A 26,786-nucleotide genomic window follows, 5' to 3' on the forward strand; every position below is an offset into this window, starting at 1 on the left:
CCGCACGCAGGCGCGGGGGCCTCCGCGCCCTGTCGTGTCCCTCGCGCGCCGCCGTAGCCTGCCCGCTCCGCGGCGTGAGGGGAGCCCAGGCCGCAGCGGCGCCGCTTGCCCCGCCGAGCCCGATGTGAGCCGCCCCGCGGCGGGGCCAGGCAGCGGGGCCATGAAGAAGGACGTGAGGATCCTGCTGGTGGGAGAACGTGAGTGCGGCAGGGGCCGGGCTGGCCCCGGGGGAGGGCGGGCGCCGAGGCTGTGGGGCAGGGCGGGGGCCGCTGGGCTGAGGGGCAGCCGCTGCCGCCGCGCCTCCGGCTGTCAGAGCGCTCTGGTGCTGCGGGTGCCGCACCCTGCCCGGGATCCTTCGCCTTGGCCCGCCCGGGAGCGGAGCCGAGCCCCGGCCCTGCGCGGCTGGCAGAGGTCGTGCTCGGGTGCTCCGTGACCGCCCCGTGCTCGGTTACCGCGGCGGCAGGGACGCGCCGGCGGGCCCGGGAGCCTGCGTGCCAGGTCGGCCGGGAGCTGCCGGCTTCAAGCGTCCCTTCGCTGGCTGCCGAGCGGGCAGCGTGGAAGTCAGTTTGCGGAGTTGTTGTGCTGCTTGGATGCTCCTGGAGATGAAACCGGGATGAAATTCCTGCGCTGTGGGTTGGGTTGCTTTTTTTGTGGAAACCAGACTTAAGCCTTTCCTATTTACTGAGATGGAAATCAGTGGCCAGCTGTGCTCCAGCCGGTTATCGGTCGGGTGTTGTGGATTTGTGGGAGGACCAGGGAGTCCAGATTCCTGCTTCTGCTACGAACTTACTGTATGACCTTGAATGAACAGCACGTACTTCAATGCATGCCAGAGTTACAGTGGGTCTGTGTTTTATCAGATGTTCTTAAAATGATGTTCTGAAGTTCAGGCTTAGGTGCCTAAATAACTGGCTGGCTTTCAAAGGTACAGCTTCTTACCGATGTAAATAGCAGCAAGGCGGTTCTGTTTTGTTAGTTTGTAAAGTGTGGTTAAGCTCCTCACAAGAAAAGAATGCAGAATAATTACCAAGTGTTACTAGTAAAATCACCTAATTACACTAAGAATGTAGTACTACTAACGGCTTTCCTGAGAATTGAATGCCCCGTATATATTTATAGTACAGTTCATGCAGTTATTTTACAGTGCAGGTTGGTGCTGTCTGTACTGCCTAGAAAGATCCTCTATGACTTCCTCAGAGAGGAATCTTCAGGGAGATGGTACTGTGCAGAAGGAGTTAACTCATTAAGCTTGTTTGTGGCTAGTTTTGCAAGACTCAGTTTATTTAGAAATGTGTTTGTGCATTTGAATACACATTTGAATTCCTCTTCAGAATATGTGCCTAATTCACCTTACTGCCTTTGGCAACGGAGCTGGCTCTGTATAGGGGTGTAAGGACAGGTGTAACAGGTACTTTCATGTAGCAAATAGATTCACAGTGTGTCCAACTGAAAATATCAAAGATACAGGTCTCTTAAATATAGCAACACGTAGTACATGGCATACATCAGAGGCTGTGAGCATCTTTATTTTATGTTTTTGTCGGATTTGTAACACACAGAAGGGAGAAATTTGTTTTACAAACTGGTAAAACTTGTCAGTGATACTGTCAGTGCTGTTGTGTCTGTGTTTTGTAGCTATTTTTTATTATTAAACAACAAGTTAGTTCAGACCATCTAATTCTTGTTAAATGATAACAGTAGACCATCAGGCTCAGATTCTGAAATATGTGAAGACCTGTTGTAGGCCTGTTCCAAAACACAGCCCTTTTAATCCCCAGTGTCCTACATTTTAGGTTTAAGGTTGTTTTAGTCCTAACATCCAGGGAGCACACATCAATTTTTAACGGCAAATAATTTTCAGAATATGTTCAGTAAATTATTTTGTGCTGCATGGTCTAAAAGGAATAGGTGAGCTTTTAAAGCTCGTGATTCTGTCAGGATGAAACTTAAGATGTAGTTTATGCAGGAGGGCACGTGGCAGTGTAAATTGCAGTTTTAGCTCATATGAGTATCACTGATGGAAACACAACCACGTTGCTGTTAAGAAGCCTGCGTCTCACTGCTCTCCAGCCAATACCACTGGGGAAAATGAACAACTATTCTCCCCAAGGAAAACAAAAGTCTTCCTCTCCAGGGTAATGTTTTCTTTGCTTTTCATAGTTTTGTAATAACTATTCTTTAACTTACCGTGACAAAGAAAAGCTTTTATTTCTGGATGTCAGAAGGCTCTTGGTTACTATAACAAAAATAGACTTGGACAAGTTGAGTGTACTTTGATCATACTAAATCTCAGTTCAGTAATACCATTTTCTGCACAAAAACAGTCGTACGATTTAATATCTTCTTCCTCCCCTATTCAGCATTATATACAATAAATAGAGAAGTGTAAGTGAAGTGATATCAGCAAAACAGCTTCTGTCACTTGGTGACATTTCATTTTGGTTTGAGTAGGAAGAGTGATACAGGCTCTGATTGATAGTGGGCAATGTCTTGGTTGGTAAAACATGCATGCTAGCAGAAATGCTCTATGTCCAGCTCCTTTGTATCAAGGAGATTATGCTTTTGCATTTTCAAAGCAGTCAGACTAGTTTGTGGAGGGTTTGTGCCTTGATGATAGAGCTGTGTCTTCTTGTCCAGCTCTTATGCTTGCTAGTTCAGGACTGAAGTGCAGCCATCCCATCAAGAGTACTATGAAAATAGTTAATTCCTAAATTCCTTTCTGTGTGCTTTCTTTGTTTCTATTTATTAAATTGTATTAAAGCATTTCTAGTTTGGCTTGAATTTTTGTTTACTGAAGTGTTCTATATTAAGGTTAAAACCTGCTGATTCTTTTGTGTAAGAAAGAGTAGGATTCGATTCCCATCTGGATGAAATGCAGAAGTGTGAAATGGATCCTAAGGTTTTACAGTAAAAGAACTGACAGAGAATTGCTGTCATCCATATTTAGTATGTTTAAACAACAGATGAAAAGCCTTTAACATAGTCAGTTGGGAAGTGTTTTAAAAATACTTGTCGTTTTAAGCTGGGATGTAACTGTTGAGTGTAACAAAACCAAATTATCTAACCTCTGTTTTTAATGCTTTTGCAGCCAGAGTTGGGAAGACATCACTAATTATGTCTCTTGTCAGTGAAGAATTTCCAGAAGAGGTAGAGCATCCGTAGTTGTTTGCTAAGTTTTATTTCTATCCTGTTGTATAAATTTGTTTCAAAGAGTAAGTTAATAGGCTTTGCTTTAAAATAATGTTTCCTATTTAGAAAGAATAAAGTCTCAAACTGCAATGACTTCTGGAAGAGTGATGTAGTTTGGTTTAAATATATCTCTGCATGAAGATTAAGAATTTAAATTGTATCTAAATTCCTTTCTTGTTTTTCACATGGTTAATTAAACTATTTTTTTAATATCTGAGCAATGTTAGGGTTTTTCTTAAGCAGTTGAAACTGGACATAGCTGGCAGGATGTTTCAACGTTAGAGATTCATAAATGGGAAGGTGCTGAAAGAGGCAAGACCCTCTTTTTTGTGTTGTTTTTAAAGAGCAAGTGGATTGCAAAATGAATGAGAACGAGGAATTAAAAAGTCACATTGTATAACTTAGCCATTTTTTGTAACTAAGCGAGGCATTGCCTTTACTTCTGTTTTTGAAGAATGTTTTACTGACTCTTTTGAAGCAAACCCCGCTATAAACTCTTTTTGCTTTCGTCCAGAATAAAAGTAAAGCTACTTCTACCTTTTATTCCTTTAAAAAAGCAGCACATATTTCCCTTTATGCCATAAAAAGAACTGCAGCTGCTAGGAATAGTTAAGCTTTTTACATATAAACATGAATGTTTATTTCTTCTGATCACAAGTCTTAAAATAGACATCATGTGCTCTCTGTGAATCTACACTGCGCTGTGTTTAATGCAAATCAGTGGGTTACTGCAGCTCATGAGTCAACATTTGATTGTTCACGAAATTGAATTTAGTTCCCAACCTTGCAGGTAAAAAGGGGCTCCAGTTTCTGTTTGTTCTTAAACTGCTCTTCTGTTGGCAGGTTGCTTGTTGATGTATTTAGTGAATTGCTGGCCTCTATTTGCTTCTTGGTTTCTCCTGCAGTATAATCTGGAATATTTCTGTAAATTCCTCTTGAGAGAAAAAGCATCATTTATATGTGACACAAAATCTGCCTGAAAGTACAGATATAACTTTCTTTAAAAATACTGCATCCTGTATAAACTGCTGAAAGAGATGTACGATTCCTGCAGGTCAGTCGTGCAGATCAGAGCTGTGGGGGTGTGTAACAGACATTTCAGACTTTGAAATAGTGTTTAATACACTGGGTATTGTCAGTAGTCGTTCTTGACGAGATGCAGGTAGAGCTTGAAGCTTTACACAGAGCTGTTCTTCTGGTGATTGCCTTTTCTTTTTTCCTTTTTTACTAGAGGAAAACAAAAGTATTATGGAAGTTCAGTGTCAGCAGGTAAAAGGCTTTAGATTCATTAAAATCAGGTTTAAGTTGATTCTTCCTGAATATCGAGTCGTGTTTTCTGGAAGATTGGCCAGCAATCACAGCTAGGTTACAGTATTTTGCAGAACACACTTTTTATTAGTATCATTATTTTTGTTAGCATGCAGGCTTCTCCGAACTTAATGTTTAGCACTGTCAGAAGTAAAGAAGTTGTCAGGTTATTTCTGTATAAAAATGGAGACCTATGTTTTGTCTGTCACGCTTGTTTTCCATATCTTAGTTTTATTTTTTTCTCCCCCCTTAACTACTCATCACTGTTTGCAGGGATAGTTCTTGTACTGATTTCAGCAGGAGCAGGATCAGGATATCTCGTGCAAAAATTTAAATGTTTAAACCTAAGTTAAACAGTATTTAATTTGGCAATAATGGCATTGTTAACTCTGATGCTGCTCTCCTAGTAAAGAATGTGTAGCCCTTTGAAACAATTAGTTGAATTTGATAATGCTCCCATATTTTAGAACTTTTGTTTCTATGACATTTTTGTTTCAAGTAAATTGCAATTCAGGTTTTGTTCATAGTTTGCACTATTTTATAGTTGTTCTGTACAATGGTTGGCTATAGTGGATTTGAGTGTTCTTGAAGCATTCACTGAATCTCTTAACAACATTGCTTTCTTGCAAAATATGCAGGAAGTTCCTTATGCAGTAAGTAGACAATGAGAAAATGGCAGTGACAAAAAGAAACAAAGTACTTGAGCTCCTACTAAGTTGTTGTATTTAAAGCTGACTGTTTGGCAGGTTTGTTATAGTATACAACTTTTTTTGACTATCTGGATTTTCTGGGTTATCTTTAAAGGCCTTTTCTTGCTGTTTCTTTCCAACCCAAGGTTCCACCACGAGCTGAAGAAATCACCATTCCAGCAGATGTCACCCCTGAAAGAGTGCCAACCCACATAGTGGATTATTCAGGTGAGGACTACACAACACTGCAGTTTGGCTGATTTGATTGGAGTTGTTTATCTAACTCTGTAGCCTCTGTAACAGTCATACAGGCATGGGACCAAAGCTAACAGGTAGGGATACGCTAGATTGAAGTAGAAACTCATGGGATAAAACGAAATCAGATGATGATGGCTGCTCCTACAAACCTTAACATTAACTGCTGTTGGTACTTCCATGAAAGACAGTCACAGCAATATTCCAGTGAAGTTAGTGTTCTTTCTGTGACAGACGTATTTACAGGTTCAGACAGAGGTGGGTGCTTTCATGGAATTCAAAACTATTTTTCTTTATTGCAGTGAAGAATTTACTAAAGCACAGGAGGCTTTACATACCTTATATTCTGTGTCTTTCTGAATTTCTAAGTTTGGACACCTGATCCTTTTGTGCCAGTTTCTAATTTTGTATTTTTCTTTTCTGATGTATTCTAATCTCCCTGACCTTACTGAACAGATAAATAGGCACAGTGTCGAGGTTCATATGCTATCAGAAATGCATGCAGCTCTTCCACAGCTAGGAAAATCCTTCCACCATTTATAATGGAAGCCAAAAATTAGGCCATGTTAGCAGATAGCTTCCTGTCTTCTTTCTCCCACCATTGCTGAGGAAGTATCTTTGGTGTGTTTGCTTACTTGAAACAAAGAAATAACACATTGGGTTTTTTTGTTAGACTTGAGCTTAAATTTATCTGAGTTGTGTGCAACAGACTGTCTTGGGAGTTAATGGGTCAGTTTCATTGTTGTTACAGCAGAAGCACTCTTTAGTGCATTTTACCAAAAGATGTTTAAATAAGAAGAGCTTTCACAAGGCTCTGACCAGCACTGTGAAATGCCCCGCCTGAGTTCTGTAAGTTATTCAGTTTTGTTGGCAAAAATGTGTAGTATTAATGAATGGCTTATTCTGTTGAATGCAGAAGCTGAGCAAAGTGATGAGCAGCTTTACCATGAAATATCACAGGTGAGTGTATTTTCATGTTTACTAGAAAATAGTTTCTACTTCTGGAGAAGTCTTTCTTTGTAAGTTCTCTGCATTAGAAAGGGCTTTAGTTTGAACTGAAGGAAAAAAACCCTCTTGCTTTTTCTTCCTTGGTCTTGTGTTTTGTGCCCTGTGCTAGAGTAAACCTTCCTCTGTTGAGGAAGAGTAGGTACTGCTGTTCTGTTGGTGAATTGAGCTTTAGCTTTGGCTCTTCCAAGTGAAAGAACAGAACCTAAATACCTTTAATCAGTAGGTGAAGGGATTGACAATTTTTGTGAAGAATTAATCCTACCCTGGAAAGATCCATTTTGCCTCCTTCTGTCATGTGGTACTACTGCATTTATGAATAGCATGGGATTCTTGGTGATTTTATCATTCCTCCTGTTTCCTATTTTAACTTCTTTCTGAGCACCTTTGCACATTTGCTGTAAGGTCTGTCACGATGTTGTGTTCCATTTCTGGCATTTAGTTCAGTACTCGAGTGGAGGCTGCAAATAGGGATTCTTCAGTTTAGATTTCTTGGTAGCATAGGTGTCTTTGCAGGCATAAGCTGTGAATGTCATGCTGCAAGACAGGCTTTTTGGCACTTCTCAACGTACGTATTATGTGGTTTAAGCTGTTGTACAGGCTACAAATAGCTTAGACAAGCCAGAGACATTTTTTGGCTCATGGTGGAACTGTTCTTACTCTGATGTTGTTACCTATGGTTCTTAATGTCTCTGTTGCTCTAGAGACTTTGAACAGTGGAATTCCATCCCTTTCCTTTGTTTTCCTTTTAGGCAAATGTGATTTGTATAGTATATGCTGTTAACAACAAGAATTCTATTGATAAGGTATGGTAACACATTTTATCCAGTTTATTGCTTGAGATGTAACTTGTGCACTGTTAAGTGTTGGCAAGCTGGAAACTGTATTGCACATTTAAAATGTGTAAGATGGTGTTTGAGTTCAAGTTGTTAAGAGAATGTACAGATGTATTATTGCTTCTGGTCCATTTCAACATTTGGGATTTCAGTCATTTCAGTCATCTGAGAAAGTTGCTCATTAATCAGCTCCAGTTTCTCCAGTTTTTATTTGTTTCCTCCTTTGTGGGTAAATATGTGCCTTCTTGGGAAAGAAGCAGTAGCAGTTGTAGTCAAACTTGTGCACAGATCAGTCATATTAGGTTTGAAAATGTATTTTTCATGTTTGTTTTTAATCCCACTTTAGGTAACAAGTCGATGGATTCCTCTCATCAATGAAAGGACAGACAAAGATAGCAGGTGCATAAGTAAAGATGAGAAGTGTGAATTAGGCTGCACATCGATGGGTGTCAATGGACAGTGTTGAGGATGTTAATTGTTTGAGAAAATCAAATTAAACTTAAAGTTTATATAAGAAGTCCAAGCAACAGGAGATTTAATGTATGTAGGTCTGTTACATATGCCAGCAATGCTATTTATTTTCAATTTCATGGGCAGCTTTTACCAGGTGTGTGTGTTTGTTATGGTATAACCAGTTTTGGCTACATGGTCTCTATTTTCTACTGCTGCTGGTTTTGTATAACAATATGATTAGTTACTTTTGCATTTCACTGTGTGGTTTTTGTTGTAGTGTCAACAAGAAGAACATTTGTCTTAAGTGTGTATCAAAACCATTTACTTCAAACTGCTGTCATTTAATTTTGCCTATCGGCTGCCAGTGATGTTTAATTACATCATGAAAATAATATAATGGCTCCTGGTGGGAGGTGGAATGCTAAATTGAGACGGATCTTTTTATCCCTCTGTCTTCAAAGCTCTTAACGGGTTTTATTTTTGGTTTCAGGCTGCCTCTTATATTAGTTGGAAACAAGTCTGATCTAGTGGAATATAGCAGTATGGAAACTATCCTTCCCATTATGAATCAATATACAGAGATAGAAACATGTGTAGAGGTATGCAAGACTTTCTGAAGTTAGAACGAGTAACAAAAAATACATTCTTGCCAAGCATGTGGGGCAACTTTTTAATAGGAAAGGTGATTTTATTTGTTTTTGTTCAAAATAAAGTTATCTCAAATGTAAATCATCCTGGTGAGTTTATATGTCATTTTTCTTCAGAGAAAATTACACTATTGTATAATCAAACGTTACTCTCAAATTCTTCTAATCCTTAGAGCCTCCTCACATCCATACCTTTAGCAAGTGTTTTAAATTTCATATTATAATATAATATTATAAGCTAGGCAGATGTCTGCAAAGTATTAAAAGTAGAATTAATATTCTGTTCTTGGTATGACAACAAATTGTAGTGAGACCTCCTTCAGTAATTGCTGAACAGGACAGGGGCTAGATGTCTTGTTTCCAAACAGCCCTGCACCCACAAGAGGGGGCTAGATCTTTACTAGATCGTTAAAAGTTTGATGCTTACTGAAATGTCAGAAGTTGCCAAGTAGCCAAGGCACAAGCTAATCGATACAAGGATTTCTCTTTCAGTGTTCAGCCAAAAACTTGAAGAATATATCTGAGCTATTTTATTATGCACAGAAAGCTGTTCTACATCCTACAGGTCCTCTTTATTGTCCGGAGGAGAAAGAGGTATTTATACATAGATTCTAAGAGCAAATAAGGGGCGGGGGGGGGGGGGGGGGGGGGGGGGGGGGGGGGGGGGAAGGAGGAGACAGAAGTTAATCACTTTCCTGTTACTTGCTTTTCAGTGGATTTTTCATTTCTTGGTGTGTTCTGTTGCCACAACCCCACCCAAATGTCAGGCGTTATATCCAGAGCCAGGATGATTGTTTGGTGGTGTATTAATCCGATCTGTCTTTCCTCTTCATTCAAAGCAATGAAGGCAGTTTTTTATTGCCCATGTGAACCGCAAAGTAAAATGAGAAGCTTTGGGATTGGCTTTAAGCCAGATGTAACATGAGCAAATCATGTGTTCAGTTCACCTGTAGATGTACCTTTCACAGTAACCCCATTTATTTCAGGGAAAATACCCCACACTTGGCCTGATTTAAGGGAAAGAACTTTTCCAAGCATCTTGTGAGACTTTGCCAGAAGCGATAAGAAACAAGTGATGTGGCTGGTTGTTAAGCATTGCAGGTAGTTAGCTGAGCAAACCAAGCATTAATTTCATGGGCAAATACAAATAAAATCTCTAAATGTAACTACTGTGTAGTATTGGACAGTAGGAAGGTTGCTTCAATCATAAATACTTTAAGTAGGGAACCAGAGAATAACTCTGTTTTGATTTCTTCCATCAGAATCATCTTTAGAAGTTAGTAATGTTGTGATAAAATTGTTGTGCTGAAATCTTTTTGGTTTTCCAAAACCAATCACTGTGCAATCTGTGTGACCTCTATGAAGAGAAGAGTCCATCATCACTGTAGTTGTTGGGAGAGAGTTACCAGTGTCTGGTTTCCTTCACTTGGAAGGTATCCTAGCAATTCCTCTGTTATAGAGATAGTCCATATGATCAATGCTTTGCCTGGTAGATGGATGAGCCCTGTGAAGGTTTTCAGTATTTGCTGTTTGAAGCCTTCTGAAGCCATAGTTGTAGTGGTGAATAGAGATAGTGTGCTTGCTTAGAAAGAGTTGGCTGTAGTTCTAGAGTCATTTATATTTGCAAGGCACTGGGATTCAAAGGCCTTCCTCCCCCTCCAAAAAACGTTGGGGGTGGAATCAGTCGGTTTTTAAAGCTTTCTGTAGCAACAAGACTGAATTTAGAGAACTGTTTTTTTTAATAACTATATAGTGCCACCTTCAGCTTGTGAAGAGCTTGAGGGTCTTCTAATAGTTGAATAGAAAGACATTTAATGTGGATTAATTGCTTTAAATTTATGGGTATAAATTTGCTAGATCAGGATTTTCTTTCCTCTTGCTTTTTATTTTTCTGTATGAATGTGTCTGTTCTAAAAAAGGAAACTGAAGACTAATATTTGTTTTAATGTGATTGAGCTGCTTCATGTCATTCAGTGTAATCTTTTTATATTCAAGCCTAGAAAGATACTGAACTTTCTTTCATTCCGTAGATGAAACCTGCCTGTATTAAAGCACTCACTCGCATTTTTAGGATTTCTGATCAGGACAATGATGGCACTCTGAATGATGCAGAGCTCAACTTCTTTCAGGTAACTCTTGCTTAGATTTTCACCGTGCTTGATAGTTGAACTGTGTAATTCTAGTAGAACAAGGGATTGTTTTTGAAGGAATAGTAGTAAGGTGAATCAGGTCTAAATACTAAGTCTCAAGTGCAGTGTAGAAAAGTGGGTCAGTGAAAGTGGAAATGGTGTTAATTTTATTTCTAATCATTGTTTAAGTTTTAATTTGAGAGCAAAACTTTAAAAAAAAACCTATTAAATGTACAAGCCTCAATGCTTGCACTTAAAATAAAGCTTGTAAACCTTTATTTCCACTAAAAATTTGGATTGTCTTTTGCTATCAGAATGTTCAAGGCTGTATTTCATACAGGACTTGCTGTTTGTCCAGCTTAATAGCCAGTGATCCTAACATGCTCTTTTTGGGTTTTGTTAGAGAATTTGTTTTAATACACCACTGGCACCTCAGGCTTTAGAAGATGTAAAGAATGTAGTAAGGAAAAACCTAAGTGATGGAGTTGCAGATAATGGATTAACATTGAAAGGTAAGCCTTACTTAACTCATAAAAGATGTGTCTTTATACAGTTGATAGTCATTGATACATAAAAAACTGGTCTTTTGGAATATGATCTCTGTCTTGATTTTTTTAAGCTACGAGAGCTGGGTGTAGTGGCAGTATGATCTCAAAGGATGATTAAACTGAGGAATAACAGGGTGAATAAAATAAGATCTTACTTACTGTTACAGAGCTTGGAGTCCAAATAAGTACACTGACTCAAAAGCCGTTGTCTCCTAGCTAAATCCGTGTCCTGTCTCTAGGCTCACTGGCTGCAACACTTGTCAGCAAGGTGTGGTGTCTGTCAACATTTTAAAAGCTATGTTGGACAGATTGGCTCAGAGCATATGGCAAAAGAGAAGGGAGAAAAGAGGTTTTCTTTCCGAGCACCAGTGTAACTGCTTTGCTTGTGGAGCTTACGTATATAATAGGACTTGGGAGAAATTGCGAGGAGTGGGAATCTGAAGGCATTGCCTTACTAAACAGTGAAATCTCAGTGTTTATTAAGCTCTGAAAAGTGCTAAACAAAACTCCTGCCCAGTTATTCTGATATAGGGAAACAAAAGGCCATGAAACTACCCTCCAGGCTTCTTCCTAAGGCTTCCTGCTTTAAATTGTTGAAAAATATTGTCTTTATTTTCATACAGCTAAGTTCTTCTAAAATGCGTATACTAAAAGAAGCAACAACAGAAAACCAAGTGGCTTGTCTTAAAGAAACAGCTCCTTGGAGGACACTTCTACAAATAAGATGATTTCTGAACCTTCAGCCTGTGTAGATAATGCTCTAATGTCACCCAGGAGGTTTAAAATCGGAATGTCTGTTTCAAGCTTTTTGGTTTCAGTCTGATATTGATTCCATTAAAAATACTTGTAGCATTTCAGGGCCTTAAGATTTTGTCATTTGATTTTTAGGTTTTCTTTTTCTACACACACTTTTCATTCAGCGAGGAAGGCATGAAACAACTTGGACTGTTTTACGTCGCTTTGGATATGATGATGATTTAGAGCTTACACCAGAGTACTTATTTCCTCCGTAGGTATCACCTACTTTACCTTTTTTTAACTTGCATGCATTTAATTTATGCCGCCTCCTGCTTTGGCAGGAGGAAAGGGTTATGTAGTGTGTTTATATAACACGTTGTTACATCAATATCTCCCTTACTTTATGCCCTACCAGCTAAAATCTTCATGTGACTTAAAATGACAAAGGAAGAACTCCTGTTTCTTGTTCCAAATCATGTACTGCTCTCTCTTTGTAAGAAACATGCCAAGAGAGACTGTTAATAGAAAACTGGAATGCAAATCTGACCAGTTGCTTACTGTATGTGGCAACAGATTAGAAAAGGCTTGTCAGTATTTTCATAGCACTTGAGATCCTTTGTAAATCCTCACATTAAAAAGTTGAGATTGACCAATTCTGTGGCTTCTTTTCAAAAATATAAGTGCATGATTTTCCATTAAGAAAACCCAAAACCAACTACAAAAAACCAACCAAAGAAAAACCTGATCACTAGATAGCAATCTGTCATGTCATATAACGACACTCATGCAGTGTTTTAAATTCCTAATAAAAAGTATATGCTTTCATCTCTTTAAAGATAAATGGTTACAGCTAAGTGTAAAGGTCAGATACTAAATGGTGTAATTAAAAAAGTCTGCATTTTGAGTTTTAGTATCCTATATTTCATAAACACACTTAACACTTCTTGTATTTGTTTTGTTTGTTTTGTTTTCAATGAACAGGCTAAAGATTCCTCAAGACTGCACAACAGAATTAAATCATCATGCATACTTGTTTCTTCAGAGTATTTTTGATAAACATGATTTGGTAAGATTCTAATTTGAGTGCATGTGTCCCCTTCTATTTAAGAGCCTTAGTTTGCTAGCAATTTTACTAGCAAAGAGTGTTTTTGTCATGTCATTTCATTCAGAAACTGTCTCTGGCTTAAACTATGCAGTCAGAACTATGCAGCTGCTTGTGTTTCTGTCTACAAGCAGAGTTGGCAGTTGCAGTTGTACTACCATTTGTTTTTAACTAGCTTATATATTTAGTCTCACTTAAACCCAAGATAAGAACAACGATTGAAAAGAAAGCAGCTCAGGGTTTTTTATAGCCAGTTCCTTGAATCTTGCAAGCGTACAGCGAGAAAATATCAGTTTAGAATAGACATGAATTAAGAGATTTATGTGTGATATTGTGTATTTGTTTTCAGGATAGAGACTGTGCTTTGTCTCCTGATGAATTGAAAGATTTGTTCAAAGTCTTCCCGTATATGCCATGGGGACCTGACGTTAACAACACTGTTTGTACAAACGAAAGGGGGTGGATTACATACCAAGGGTTTCTCTCTCAGTGGACGTAAGTATGATACCTGACATTTGAGTAGTTGAGAACTTTAGGTATGATAGCGTGTTTGTTAGAGTCTTCTTGAAAATAAAGTAGAAAGATTGAAAGTTTAATAGTGGAAAATTGACCCAAGTAGTCAAGTTTCTACAGCCATCCAGTGGCCTCATCTTCAATTGTTATAACCTGTTCTGGATTTGGCCAGTATTGAGTGCTAAATCTGAAGAAGTGTCACTTCAAAATGAGGACATTTCCCTGAAATTTGTTGAATACTTATTTCTGTTGTTCTATTCTTTAAAGGTGGTCTGAATAATTGTGTTCAATGAGGGGTTTTCCTGTGGAAAATGAGGAAAACATTATTTGCTGAGGGGGGAAAAAAATACCGTGTAGGTTGGTCAGCCTCAGCAAGTGCTGCTTTCATAGTGTTTTCCTGACTGTTAAGACTGGTAAAGTTGCCACCGTTCACCTTCATAGTGCTTTTGTCCTTCAGTACTACATACTGCCAGGAATGCTTCTGTCATGTCAGCCTGGAGATAGGAGGGGAAGGTTGTTTCAGTGCTGTAAGGAACTGGTATCACAGATGCTGGCGATTTAGAAACTTCTTTTTGTCCCCTCTGCAAGACTGACCACATATTTGGATGTACAGCGTTGCCTGGAGTACCTGGGTTATTTGGGCTACTCGATACTTGCGGAACAAGAATCTCAAGCATCAGCAATTACAGGTAATAAAAAATTTGGTACAGCTTAGAAATTTAAATTTAGAAATCTGCTCAAGAGTAAATTGTTTAAACAAATGGTCTGGTTTTCACTTTATTCTCTTTTACCTTCTGCTCAAGTCAAATCTTTGATTTAATGTTTGAGAGATTGTTTTGTGTGCATTTTAATGCAAGGGGGCAGTTATTTCGTGTTTTCACATACATCTTGTGAATAATGTGTGTGTTTTTTTCAAAAGTGACAAGAGATAAGAAGATAGACCTCCAGAAAAAACAGACTCAGAGAAATGTCTTCCTATGCAATGTTGTTGGAATGAAAGGCTGTGGGAAAAGTGGAGTTCTTCAGGCTCTTCTTGGAAGAAATCTATTAGTAAGAAACCTTTTGCTTGTATTCACCTATATATGCTTTTGAGTTAAGGTTAGACAGCAAACCCAATTGATCTGAGAGCTTTACTGTTTATTACTGAGTTTGGAGAATTCTATGAGGGAATATGGAATTATTGGGAGGGCGGGTTTTGTTCTGATAGGTTTTGGGGTTTGTAGCAAACAGACAAATGGCTAATGCATGCAGTAATTGTACATCACAAATTATAGCTGTGCATATAAACCAAAGATTACAGTAATTTTCATTAATAAATGGAGTAAAACAGCTGTTAAAATCTAACTTAAAGGGAAAAAGTTGCTGTGATCTAACAGGAAATTCTGCCTTTTCAGAGACAGAGGCAAATACGTGCAGAACACAAATCTTACTATGCCATTCATACAGTCTATGTATATGGACAGGAAAAATACTTACTGGTAAGTTTTGCCTCATTATTGTTTGTATAAGGCTTGTTAATCTTAGATTTCAGTGAAGTACTGGGAGCCTTCTGCAAACAGATCTCTGCTTTAATGGTCTCCATAAGTCTGTGTGTGTGTGTCCATGTTCCCCTCTCCTCCCTCCCTTTCTGAGCTCAAATAACTTCTGGTTTAACATCTTGCTAATACTTTAAACTGGACCTGTTATTTTTGAAACCTTGACCTAAGAGGTGCAGAACCCAGCCTGTTAGGCTTATGCTGTAGGGCATCAAATTATAACACGTGATAAGTTATCAGCAAGCAGGCTGCCTATTGAGTAGAGTCTGTCACGTAGGGTGGTTAGGGTGGCTAAAGTTAATCTTCAGTGGGTGAAATATGTTCTTTAAACCTTGTTCCATTGTAGTTTTTCTTTATGATAATAGGGTATCTTTCTTCGTTTTGCAAGATCTAGTCCTCTGCTCTGAGGTTTTCCTCTGTAGGATGAATGTCAGTTTCTGTGGGAATCTATGACTTTGTGTTAAAGTGAGTGTTAACTTTTTATGCTGAGGTTGTCATTGCCTGCAGATGTGACGTTAACAGCTCACATATGCTGTCTGTGTGGTAAATTCCTACTATTTCTTTTTCATTAATTCTGCCTATTGTCTGTCTGTTAGTTCTAAGTATACATAAAAATGGGCCGTAAAAATTATGGGAAAAAGAAAGTTACGAAATTCCTTTAACTGCATAATGATAAAGCTTTTCTCCCTCTCTGACCATCTGTTTTTTCCAGCTACATGATGTCAGTGATGCTGACTTTTTAACTGATGCTGAGACCATATGCGATGTTGTCTGCCTGGTATATGATGTCAGTAACCCTAAGTCCTTTGAGTACTGTGCCAGGATTTTTAAGGTTTGTACAGTTTATATATACACAAGCCTTCACATTTATGTATCTTCTTGCCGACAAAATATTCAGTGTCAGTTACTGATTCTATACACAAGTTCTAGCGCTTAAAAGACACTTTATTTATGAGTGCTGGTTATATATGGCTCATGCGTTAAAAGTGCAGTTTTAATTATTCAAAGCTAATCTCTAGTTGTCTATATAAAATATTCTGCTTCTAGAAATGCCTGACTCCAGTGCAGTGAATATATCTTAATGCTGCTGCAACTAGTTCAACTCAGGCTATTCCAGGTTGTGTGTTTCATGTACTGTTTCTTCTTTTCTTTTAAACTTGCAGCAGCACTTCATGGATAGCAGAATACCGTGCTTGGTGGTAGCTGCAAAGTCTGACTTGCATGAAGTTAGACAGGAATATAGTATTTCTCCTGCTGAATTCTGCAAAAAACACAAAATGCCTCCACCTCAAGCCTTTACGTGTAACACTGTTGATGTGCCGAGTAAGGATATCTTTGTTAAACTGACAACTATGGCAATGTATCCGTAAGTACTTGAACTGTTACGTTCTTCATATTGCATAGGTCACGCACAATACCACTGCATGTCATTGTTAGCCATGAGGATGGAACTGCCTCACTGAGATTTAGCAACAGAGAGACAGAAGTGACCTGAGTAGAATCTTCAAATTACTTCAAATGGAGCAAGTTGGTGTATATCCAACATATAAATCAGCATCAGCTATTGTTGCTAAGGTATTTTTTAAAGAATATACTACTTCATCCAGCTCATGTTGCAAATTCCAATGAATATGCAGAGTTCTGTTCAGTCCTTATTACGGATGCATAACTCAGTATCTCAGTATTCATATCTTGGTATTTTTGAGATACTTGTGAATAAGTTGTACTATAGTCCTTGTATAGCTCAACTTGAACTTGTTGCTAGGCCGACTCCTGGCAGTGTTCAAGGCCAGGTTGGACACAGGGGCTTGGAGCAGCCTGCTCTAGTGGAAGGTGTCCCTGCCCATGGCAGGGGGTTGGATGTGGATGAGCTTTAAGGTCCCTTCCAACACAAACCATTTTATGGTTCTGTGATTACTTTGTGCTTCAGTTCATTAATCTAATAGATCTTATATTTTTAATAGAATTTCTGTATAAACACCTTTTGGGTTTCAGATACAAGAAGATACTTAAGCTCACTTTCTTCTTCACATCTCGTTGTTGCTAAGCTCACTTTGCATCTCGTTTTTGGTGGGTGGAGCTTTTAATATGGTGATGGATTACATATATATTACAGCAGATGGAGTCTAGTATGACAGCTGACATTTGCTTTAAATTGCACAGAAATAATGTCACTTTCACCCAAAATAATACGATTTCTTTTCTAAGTATTTGAAACATAATTTATTGCATTAGATTTGTAAAGCTTTTGTTTTGCTTTTGTTCTCTTGTATTTATTTTGTAGCGCTGGAATACTGGGAAACCACTAAAGTGTAGCACTGACCAAATGTCTGTCATATCAATATTCCTGCTTCTCCCTTAGTTTTCAAGCATGTGTATGTGTTAGGGTGGGAAAAGTAGAGGTAACTGTCACTTCGTAAAGTGTGCATTCAGAGTGGTAGAAAATGTGGCTTACTTTCCTTTGAAAAAGGGGTGTTACCTATTGCTGTGCAGACATACAAACTTACAGGCATACCTTAAAAACTCAAATAAATTCAGCCAACATATTCCTTCATGTTTGTGCTTTGCTATTAAGACCTGTTTATGGTGGTAATGCCAAAATGTCCAAGACGTAGAACATCTAACCTTAAAATTCTGCACAGCTGTAGTTGTACCCTTGCTTCCCCAGTGTATTTTTTTTTTTTCTCTCCTCTCCTTACTCATTCAAATGTACCTTTTTATTCCTAAATCTCTCTTGGTTGTGGCACAGTCCTAATGTGCACCTGATTTTATGAGCAAGATTTCAACTCCTGTCCTTCTGTGTGTTTTCGCAGCCATGCCCGGTTACGCTGTATGTGCGCCTGCAACAGGTGTACATTTTGCATCTGTCAGAACTTCCTCAACTCAGACTTGCTGCAATCTGTAAAGAACAAACTCTTCACTGCAGTTCTTAACAGGTCCTTAACTTTATTTACTAGGTACCAGGTGTGCTTTTAAAATAAAGGGTTTTTGAAAGAGCAATTGGTAACCTTATATACTGCAGATTTCTCACTCCATATCCACTCCATAGGCAGATACTTATGTTAATAATTGTCACAGAATTGTCAAACTTTGTTTAACTTGAAGGTACTTTTGGTCTTTCAAGCTTAGCCCAGTGATTTCTTTGAAATATTGCCAGTTTGGTAGCTGATTCAGGCACTTAGTGATTGCAGAAATACTGTGGAGGAATTAGGACTGTGTTTTGAGGGAACTGGTAATGGACATGAAGTAGTGTCTGTAAGTGTGTAATGTGTCTCGCTTGAGACGTTACAGGTGTGTTTAGTATTGACTAGAGGTAGTGCCTCTTAGCTATCAGTTACACAGGTATTTTCATAAAGGCACAGCTTGTCTTATAGCAGCATCATATACTACATGTTTATAATTGCTAGTTTGATATCTGGGAATTCATAGAATTTCTGTGTGTGTGTTATGCTTGGTTTACACAAAGAGTGGGTATTTTGCGTAAAACCTAGAAAAATCTAGATCTTTTAACATCCAATTCCTCCCTGAATAGAATGCAACGTGTAAGAAGTGGTAAATGGTTGAACATTTGCATTTGCAGATGCTTTGTAAAAAACAAACTGGTTTTCAACATTGAAAACAGTGCTATACCTTGTCCTGTGTGTACTGCAGGCAGTACTAACACCTCAGCACTTTCATCACACCCCAGTGGATGGGAGTTCAAACCGAACAATTTTGGTAGCACAGTGGTTCCATCATTCATAGCCTTCTTGGAGGCAACTATGATAAATGTGTTTATTTGAAGGCCATGGTTAGAACAGCCTGACATGCTGCTGGTCCATGTGCGTTACTAGTTTTTACTGGTTTCAGATGTAGCTGCTCCAAATAAGAGTGATTGTCTCCTTTAAATGCAAGTTACACATACACAGGAGGCCTACTGATATACCCACCTACAGTACTGAGCATCCTTGTGAAATGCCACTTTAATCCAAGCTAAAAGTGTTAACCGCAGAGTGAGAATTCGGAGAAGGTTGAAAAACTCATTAGCTTAGGAAAAGACTGTGAATGAGTGAGACCGATCATGCTGCATCTCTTCTACAGCAGTCATCCCTTAGGAAAAAACCCCTTGCAACAGCAGTCTCTTTGCATATTGTCACTCTAAAACTTCATTCAGCAGTCACTACTAGAAAATCCCAACTCTTTGCTGCTGAGGCTGAAATCACCTCTAACACATCTCCATTTTTTGAATGATTATGGGTTGCTACATTAGCTGTCATGGCTTGTTTCTCTCTTTTATGGGCCTGTGGCTTTTTTGACATTGCACTTCGTTCCTCTGAAACACTATCAAGGACTCAAGGTATTAAAATCTTTTAATGAGAAGTCTGGGGATGCTGGCATTCCACACCCTGTCATTAGGTAGTGCGGAATAAACATAGGAATCTACTACTGCCTAAAAGCTGTCTGTAATTCAAGGTAAAGAGAATTCCTCACAGACTTTTCCACTGACCCTACAAAAAGGAAGAATTATTTGCTAGAATGCCTTTGTCTGTAGTCACTCAGTCACTAGGGGTCTGTTGCAGGTTTCCAGCATGTCACTTCATCTCACCATTTCTCTTCCTAGTTAGCTCCTCAGAGGCATTTCCTTACTGAAACTCAGTGCATGCACTACTGCATAACTGCCTGTAGTAGAGCTGAGATACCTGTGGACAAGAGGGAATAGTTCCTAATTGTAGACTTAGGAGGGTGGAGATGGTTTTCCTGTTTAAAAATGCTAGCTCCTTAGATGTGTTTTTACTCTAATGACTTGTGATTAGATTAGAGAGAGCATCTGAATCGAGAAGGATTTTCTGATGTAGTTAGTTTATAGAATTTTTCTTATTTGACCTTTACATGTGCTTACCATTAGGTCAGATAGTTGGGCAAAAGTTAGATAACTGATGGGTGAAGGAGGTTTCTCAAGAGTACTTTATTTTTCTGATCCCTTCCTATGCTGAAGCTTTAGACAGTGGAAGTAGGTAAACTGAAATTTTTCACATTGGACCCTTTCCTATATTATTTGTTGCTAAATAATGCTTAAACACTGTTACCAAGGCAAAGCATAGCATCACATTTGACTACTCCCACCTTAGTAATTAAAGGAAGAACATGGCCTCTATGCAACTGAAAACCTTATTCAGGCCCACCTTCAGTTTCTCTTCTATGGACGAATGTTGGAGACTCTCCCGAGGGTTTGTAGGTGTCAGAGAGGCAAATACAACACACGGGGAAGCTCAGTCTGGAGGTGTTCATTGTGCAGGAACGGGATTGTTGGTTTGAACTGCCCAGGATCACGCTTTATTCATTCCTTGAGGAAAAGGCACTGCATTCAAAGCACTAGACATGCATGTGTGAGACTTGTTACTATCCTGTAGTATTTTTATATTTTTAATTTGTTCTTTCCTTTAGGTGTTCATTTGTATTTGTCTGGCTGGCACTTAATCTCTTTTTACTACATTGTTTTACCTCTTTTTAAAAGCAAGGTTTCTGCTGGTGTCATTCTAACCTTTTCTTTAATGATGAGCTTGGATTTTTTGGCTGCTTTTTAATTTCTTTTTTAACTCCAGACCATCAATTTTAAGTGTGTTTTTCTGCTTTCTTGGTTTTAAATCATTTACTTGTTGCCTTTTGCCTGTGCAGTAGTGGTGTTTTCCTGTCAGCTAAGTTAATTTCAAAGTAAAATGGTTCTAATGCATGAGAATTGTGTTGTTGGCTGAGGGAGACTGCTCGGAGCATGTTTTTCTTCCATCTAAGGTTATTAAATGTTGTGGAATACAAGTGAAGTTCTACTTGCATATGAAAAATAGACGATTCAAAAATTATTTGTAAGATAATTATTTTTCTATGAAGACTTTCCTTCTATGAAATTAAAACAGCAGTTTCATTTTCCTGTAATAGTGGGAAAGTTTGAAGAGAATAACCCAGGATTTATTTTTCACTATGTGTGGCGTATGCAAATATTTTTCAAAAATACAGTATATTGCCATTAAATGTAATGGCAGAAATCTCTCTCTATCCTTGAGTATCCCCCAAATTAGAACAGTATAACGATTTTACTTACCTTTTTCCTCCTTCTCTAAACTGTTTGATGCCCCATACCAAGTAGAAGCTTGCAAAGCTGCATCCCCAGATTTCTTTCCAAATCGAGTATGGTGGATTGGCATTTTACATTCTTTTTAGCCTTTGTAGATATTAAGATGCACTTGGAGCTTTTCACATTTTAGATGACTAATGCATGGGGGAAAACTCTAACTGCTGGGGTTGGTTTGCATCCGAGGAAAACCCGTGCCTGAAGGGAAGCTGCAGCAGCTTGTGCATGTTAACACGATGGTTTGGAATTCAGTTGGTTGTATTTTGTTAGAACCTATTGTCTGTGGAGCAGGCTGCTGCTGCTTGCTGGCTGCAATAACATGCTTCTAGTGTTGGTGTGAGTAGCCATGTGACAAGCCTGTTGGCCTCACCACTGTGCTTTTTAAGATGCTGTTTTAGTTAATACAGGAATGGTTTTGAACTTTTGTAGTTCAGGTTAAACCTTCCCAAATGTGGGATTCTTCTGCTGCTGACATGGGTAAAAGTGTCAGTATTGGCCCATAACTCAGCAGTTTTCTGTGTGTAACCATGACAGGCATGCTCAGTTAACCTCTTGGGAAGTGCATGTTGTAAACTTCTTGTGAGTTGGTAAAGCCTCTTAAAAGAAAGACCATACAGATTTCAGAGTTCTTATCCAACAAGTGAGCAATTACTTGACACGCTGTTCAGGGTAGGTTGAACAAAAAAAATCTGTCTTTTTTTTCCAAAACATGCATTAAAATCTGAATTTTATACTAAAGGCAAAATTTTTAGTCTTGCTTATTGTATATGAGGAACTAATTGTATGACTAAATACACCCCCCAATCTATTTGGAAAGTTTGAAAGTGAGTTATTATTACTAATAAGCAAGAGCTTCAAAACCAGCTTTGTTCCTGGAGTCCTAACTGCTACTGTATGTGTATATATGTGCACATCCATATGGATGTTTTACCCTTGGAGAGGATAATTTTTCTAACTCAGGGTTACTCTCGTATTAGCAAGGCAGTAATAATTCCCACCACTGGTGAAAACTAGTTTTATAGCACTACTACACTGAAATAAAATTAGGACATTATATATTGAAGAGGTCAAATTTTTCAGTCTGTAGTGAGAAATGTTTTCTGCATTACAGGCGCCTTCATGTGCTGGAAACAAACATTGATCTCTTTTATTACTTCAGACAGATGCTTTTTTTCTTTTTTTCTTTAATGGCAGCTGAACAATATTAGGGATCAGAATTGCAGAAACTGAATTTATGACACCATAAGGAACACTTCAGGAAGAAAAATTGGAATTTTTTTCAAAGGTGTAAAGCATTTTGACATTCATAATGGTCTGGATTTCAGTAACCATTTGTAGACTTTGGATTTTGGGGCTGAGGTGTTCAGAGGGCCCTAATGATTTCTTACTGAAGTCAGTAGGTTTCCTTGAGGTTATAAGACAAATCCCTGCCTTGATTTATTTCCTTTATTTAAATGAAAGATTCTGTTAGGCTTAGAAAAGGGATCAGAGTCAATTTACTCTCCCTTTAGACATGAAAAGAGGATTTTTGTCATGACTGAGAATATCTTAATTGTTTTTAAAAGGGTGAAGCATGCTCAGCAAGTTTCTTGCATACGTTAAATACAGACATGCAAAACTTAAACCAAGGCAAATCATAGATAGGAATCAGAAAATCTAGGTGTGAGAGCTAATGCTTTATGAGGCAACGCAAAAGCATTCATTTGCAACTTTAACAGTGATTTGCACATTTAAAGGGATGTATTTTAAATTGTACAAATAGTTGGGTGTTTGAATTAACCAAATTAAACCTGAGACTTGTTAGTTATACAAATACTCACCTAAGAGAGCTTGTTAAAAACACGTTACATACAGGTGATTTATTTTACATAGATAAGTTTTATCCTTTACAGATCTGCAGACAAGGGGTTATAGTATTTTACTAAAAAAACCCACCATGTGTAGTGATAAAATACAGCCTTTAATTGAATTATTGACAGTAATGGGATCTTGTCAGCTTTAGGGCTGATGTGTTGGAGTCATTCCAGTGCGTTTAGCACAGGTCCTCTAGCTTGTGCGTATGGTGCTGGAGTATTGCAGGATCTGTGGACACAAGGAAGTTGAGGCTTTGGGGATGGAGTGGGAGAAGATTCAGTTCCTTAATCAGTTTTCTGTCCCTAAAGCAATGGCATTTAGCTACAAGAAATCATTTATTTTACTCAGCTCATCAGAAGTACAAACCCCATTTATTTCTAAGTTTTTAACAACTGCACGAGAATCAGGGGCTAGATGGCTAAAAATGACACGTTCTCTGGGCTTTGTTATTTGAGCATATTTGAGACACTGCTGTTGTTGAGCCATGCTATGAACTGCAAACTGTGCATGTGTGTAAAAAGGTTAAGAGCCTACATAGATGAGTTGGGGGCCATGCTGTTAGCAGACGAGGAGAGCAGTATTATGCAGCAGGTGCACGCCGTCAACTCTGTTGAAGATTCCATCTTCATGGAGTCATCTCTTGGTCCACGTTTACTTGAAGACAGGTAACAACAGCCAAACTAAGGCGACCTTGCCATTGCCTTTCCCTTTCTTCCTCTCTGCAAACCACTTGACACCTAGTTTGCAGAGAGTTTGTCAAAACTAGCTGTAGAAGAACTAATGCTTGCAGGATATAATGAATTTGATCTGTTCCATAACCTAGCAAGATATTCTTAAATAAGATGAGGATTTCTTAGAGACCAGCTGTGTTTCGCTGTTTGTACACCAAAGAGGCTGTTCTTCAGCATGTGGTATGACAGTACACTGATGATCTATATGGCTTACATTGCTCCTGCAAACGTCTACTAAAGACGTTTATCTGGTTAAAACCAGTTTATCCTAAACTGGTTTTGTGTATTTTGATAGCAAGTAACAATTCCTGCTTTATTAAACAGCTTGTATGCTATAACTCTGCAGTTCACACGATATGAACTCTCGTGCACCGTGTATGCTTAGGATCTCTGTATGCTCCTTGTACTTACTACTCCTGCAGCTTTCACCGAATAACCCGTGATGATTAATATAGGCTAAAATACTCAGGCTAGTGAAGTTCTGTTCAAAGTTCTATCTTAAACAAAAACAAACAATGAAAAAACCTTTACTATTGTTTAGGAACTTCTTATGCTTTGAATTATAGCATTTATGGCAACTTATTTTAAATGGTAGCTCCTGCTTTATGGTAAGCTGTCATACTTAAGACTACTTGTGAGGATGGCTAGCCGTGTTTAACTGAGCATGTTCACAGACTTCTTGCAGTATTTGGGAGAGTTGGGTCATTGGCTGTCTCTACTGTCATGCAAGATGTGGCTTTTTATGTCATACACTCACTTCATACTGTTACATCTCGTCTTTTTCTGTTGATGCCATTGTCACTGCTCGATTCACTAGCACTTTCTCTTAGCTTTCAGCTTGGTATTGGATGACTGTTTCTATTGCTGTTCTTGTGACTGTTCTGGAAAGAAAGGGATTTACAAATGGTCCTTTTGATTCTAGCTTTTGGAAAAATATTACTTGCTACTTGTCAGTAAACTTTTCTGGGGGGAAGAAGTATAAGTAGATATTCAACAGGACTGGGAAACTTTTAATGGAAAAGCAGAAATACGCAAACTCAACATTAAAAAGCTATTTTGCTGGACAGAGTTCTCGCTATGGGTTATTAATTATTTGCTGGCTATTTTTGTTTTCCTTTTCCAAATGCTTGCTGGTATTCTCAAAGACGACACACTGTCCTCCCCACATTCACGACTAATGATCTGCTCCTGCATTTCTCTTCAGCTGTGTGAGCTCTCTGACTTTAGTGAGATCTACTGATATGATCAGGGCTGCAGATCAAATCCTAAGCCTTTAAGAAAAGTAAGATGACTGTATAAGACCTCGTAAGGCTGAGTTGTGAACTGCTTTCTGTGACAAGTGTAGTGATGAATTTCCAAAAGCAGAGTAGTTTAGCACAAGTTGTCTGATGAGTTCTTGTCATGGAATTAACCTGGTTTTGTATGTGTGTTAAATTCCAGGCATGTGACGCAAGTGGACCTCAAGAGCTCTACGTTTTGGCTCCGAGCAAGTTTTGGTGCTACTGTCTTTGCAGTTTTGGGGTTTGCTATGTACAAAGCATTATTAAAGCAACGATGATCTGAGAAGAAGCACATCTGGCCCTACCAAATAAAACCCCCCACTTTTATGTACATTCTGAATGCTTTAAATTCTGCTAGAAATATTTATATATGCAGAGTTACTTTATTAATATTTGTAATTCATGCATAAGATTATTTTAAATTATAGCTCTAACTACAGTATTGCATAATGTGTGGAAAAAAAGAATTGCATCTTAACAGCCAGCTCAAATGGCTTAACTTATGAGGCCAAAAGGGAATTTGTTGTAAATAACCTGTACATATTAAAGCAGTAAGACGTTGCTTCCCAAAAGGCTATTCAGAATACTGTTCTTGGATGTTTCACCATGGTGACATACTAGTTGTATAGTTGAAATTGAGTAGGCTCAACTCAAGGATCATACTTCCTCAAGGATTGCTTATTTATTTCACGTTCATCTGAAGTGACTGTATCTTGTATACAAGCTATACCAGGCAGAATTTGTGGTTTTCATTCTTATCTCTTCTTTTTAACTGATGAACAAGTTTCCCCACTGAGTGTATTTCAGGAGAGTCCCTGTTGCTGTCCTGGCCCATGACTTTGTATGTTACATGACCAGTGACACATTTAGCAGTCTGATTTTTCTTTTAAAAAGAAAACCATAAACTTCAAGACCTGCCATATCGAGTTCATACGCTGTGTGTAATTTGTGTTTTCATTTTCCACAATGTGTTTTATAACCCCTATGGATCAGATGAGCAAATTTGTATATTATAAATGTTTATAATTCGAAAAGTGTTGCTGTTTAATTTCTCACATCTGTCAATCATACCTGTTGGAAGCTGTGTATAAGATAAAACTAAAATAGTACACAGTGCCTATTCTACTGTAGTATATTAGTTGCATGGATCACGGTGCATTCTGTAACTGGCTAGAATTACCTATAGACACAGCTTTTTTAATATGGAGTAAATGAAACATTAATTCCTCATGACAAACCTATTTTTCCATTGCTGACCTTTTCAAGTATTTCAATAAAATAACTGTGTACTGTGTTTGTATTTATTTTTTTCCCCTTCCCCTGCCCTGAAGGCTGGTCTTTATGAAACCTTGTTCTTTATCTGAGAGAATACTGTCAGTGCCTTAAGTAGTTGGAGCTTAAATGTCTTAGCTATGTAGTTTCTTTGATTTTTTTATGACTCTGCTGCCTCCATTAGAGGTTTATTTCTGATTTATATTGGAAGACAGAAGTGACTTCTGTGATGTTTAAAGCAGAAAAACAAATGCATACTCAACCATGAACTTTCTGTTTACTGTCAAGGGCAAAATAGAGCAGAAGAAAGCAGACGGTTCTGGGTTGTTTGGGAAACCTGATGCCTGTGTGTTACGTTGACCTTCCAGAAAAGTGAGGTGAGAAAGTTCTTTCAACAGAAGATTAGAAAGCTCCCAATCAGTAAACTATTAACTCTATCTAGAAAATTATTAGTTGTCTAAAAGTTTTTGAAGAAGAGAGGTCTAATATTTTTCTGGGGAGGTGTGTATACCATGTTCTCTGGGAAAGTGACCATTAGAGACCTTCTCTCTATCCTCCTCCCCCTAGGTAAGTGAGGACAGCAGAAATTAGATTCC

General features: G+C 38.4%; 1 protein-coding gene across 6 annotated transcripts; it reads left to right on the plus strand.

The window, feature by feature from the left end:
* The first annotated feature begins 26 nt into the window (after positions 1–26).
* RHOT1 (ras homolog family member T1) lies at positions 27–26,212 on the plus strand. Of its 6 annotated transcripts, XM_030506110.1 has the most exons (21): positions 27–197; positions 3,089–3,147; positions 5,333–5,414; positions 6,358–6,401; positions 7,199–7,252; positions 7,629–7,681; positions 8,226–8,334; positions 8,875–8,976; positions 10,413–10,511; positions 10,915–11,023; positions 11,948–12,068; positions 12,779–12,863; positions 13,249–13,394; positions 14,001–14,101; positions 14,332–14,462; positions 14,807–14,890; positions 15,660–15,779; positions 16,111–16,313; positions 17,761–17,883; positions 23,429–23,572; positions 25,079–26,212. In XM_030506110.1, exons 1-21 carry the CDS (start codon positions 161–163, stop codon positions 25,194–25,196), a joined length of 2,124 nt encoding a protein of 707 aa, XP_030361970.1. In that variant the 5' UTR covers positions 27–160; the 3' UTR covers positions 25,197–26,212. The 6 variants fall into 6 exon arrangements, with proteins under 6 accessions (XP_030361970.1, XP_030361966.1, XP_030361968.1 ...); XM_030506106.1 differs by lacking the exon at positions 25,079–26,212 and having other exon boundaries at positions 21,143–25,072; XM_030506108.1 differs by lacking the exon at positions 23,429–23,572 and having other exon boundaries at positions 28–197; positions 7,629–7,822.
* Positions 26,213–26,786: the final 574 nt, after the last annotated feature.

The sequence above is a fragment of the Strigops habroptila genome, chromosome 14, assembly GCF_004027225.2.
Source record: "Strigops habroptila isolate Jane chromosome 14, bStrHab1.2.pri, whole genome shotgun sequence".
Classification (NCBI taxonomy): domain Eukaryota; kingdom Metazoa; phylum Chordata; class Aves; order Psittaciformes; family Psittacidae; genus Strigops; species Strigops habroptila.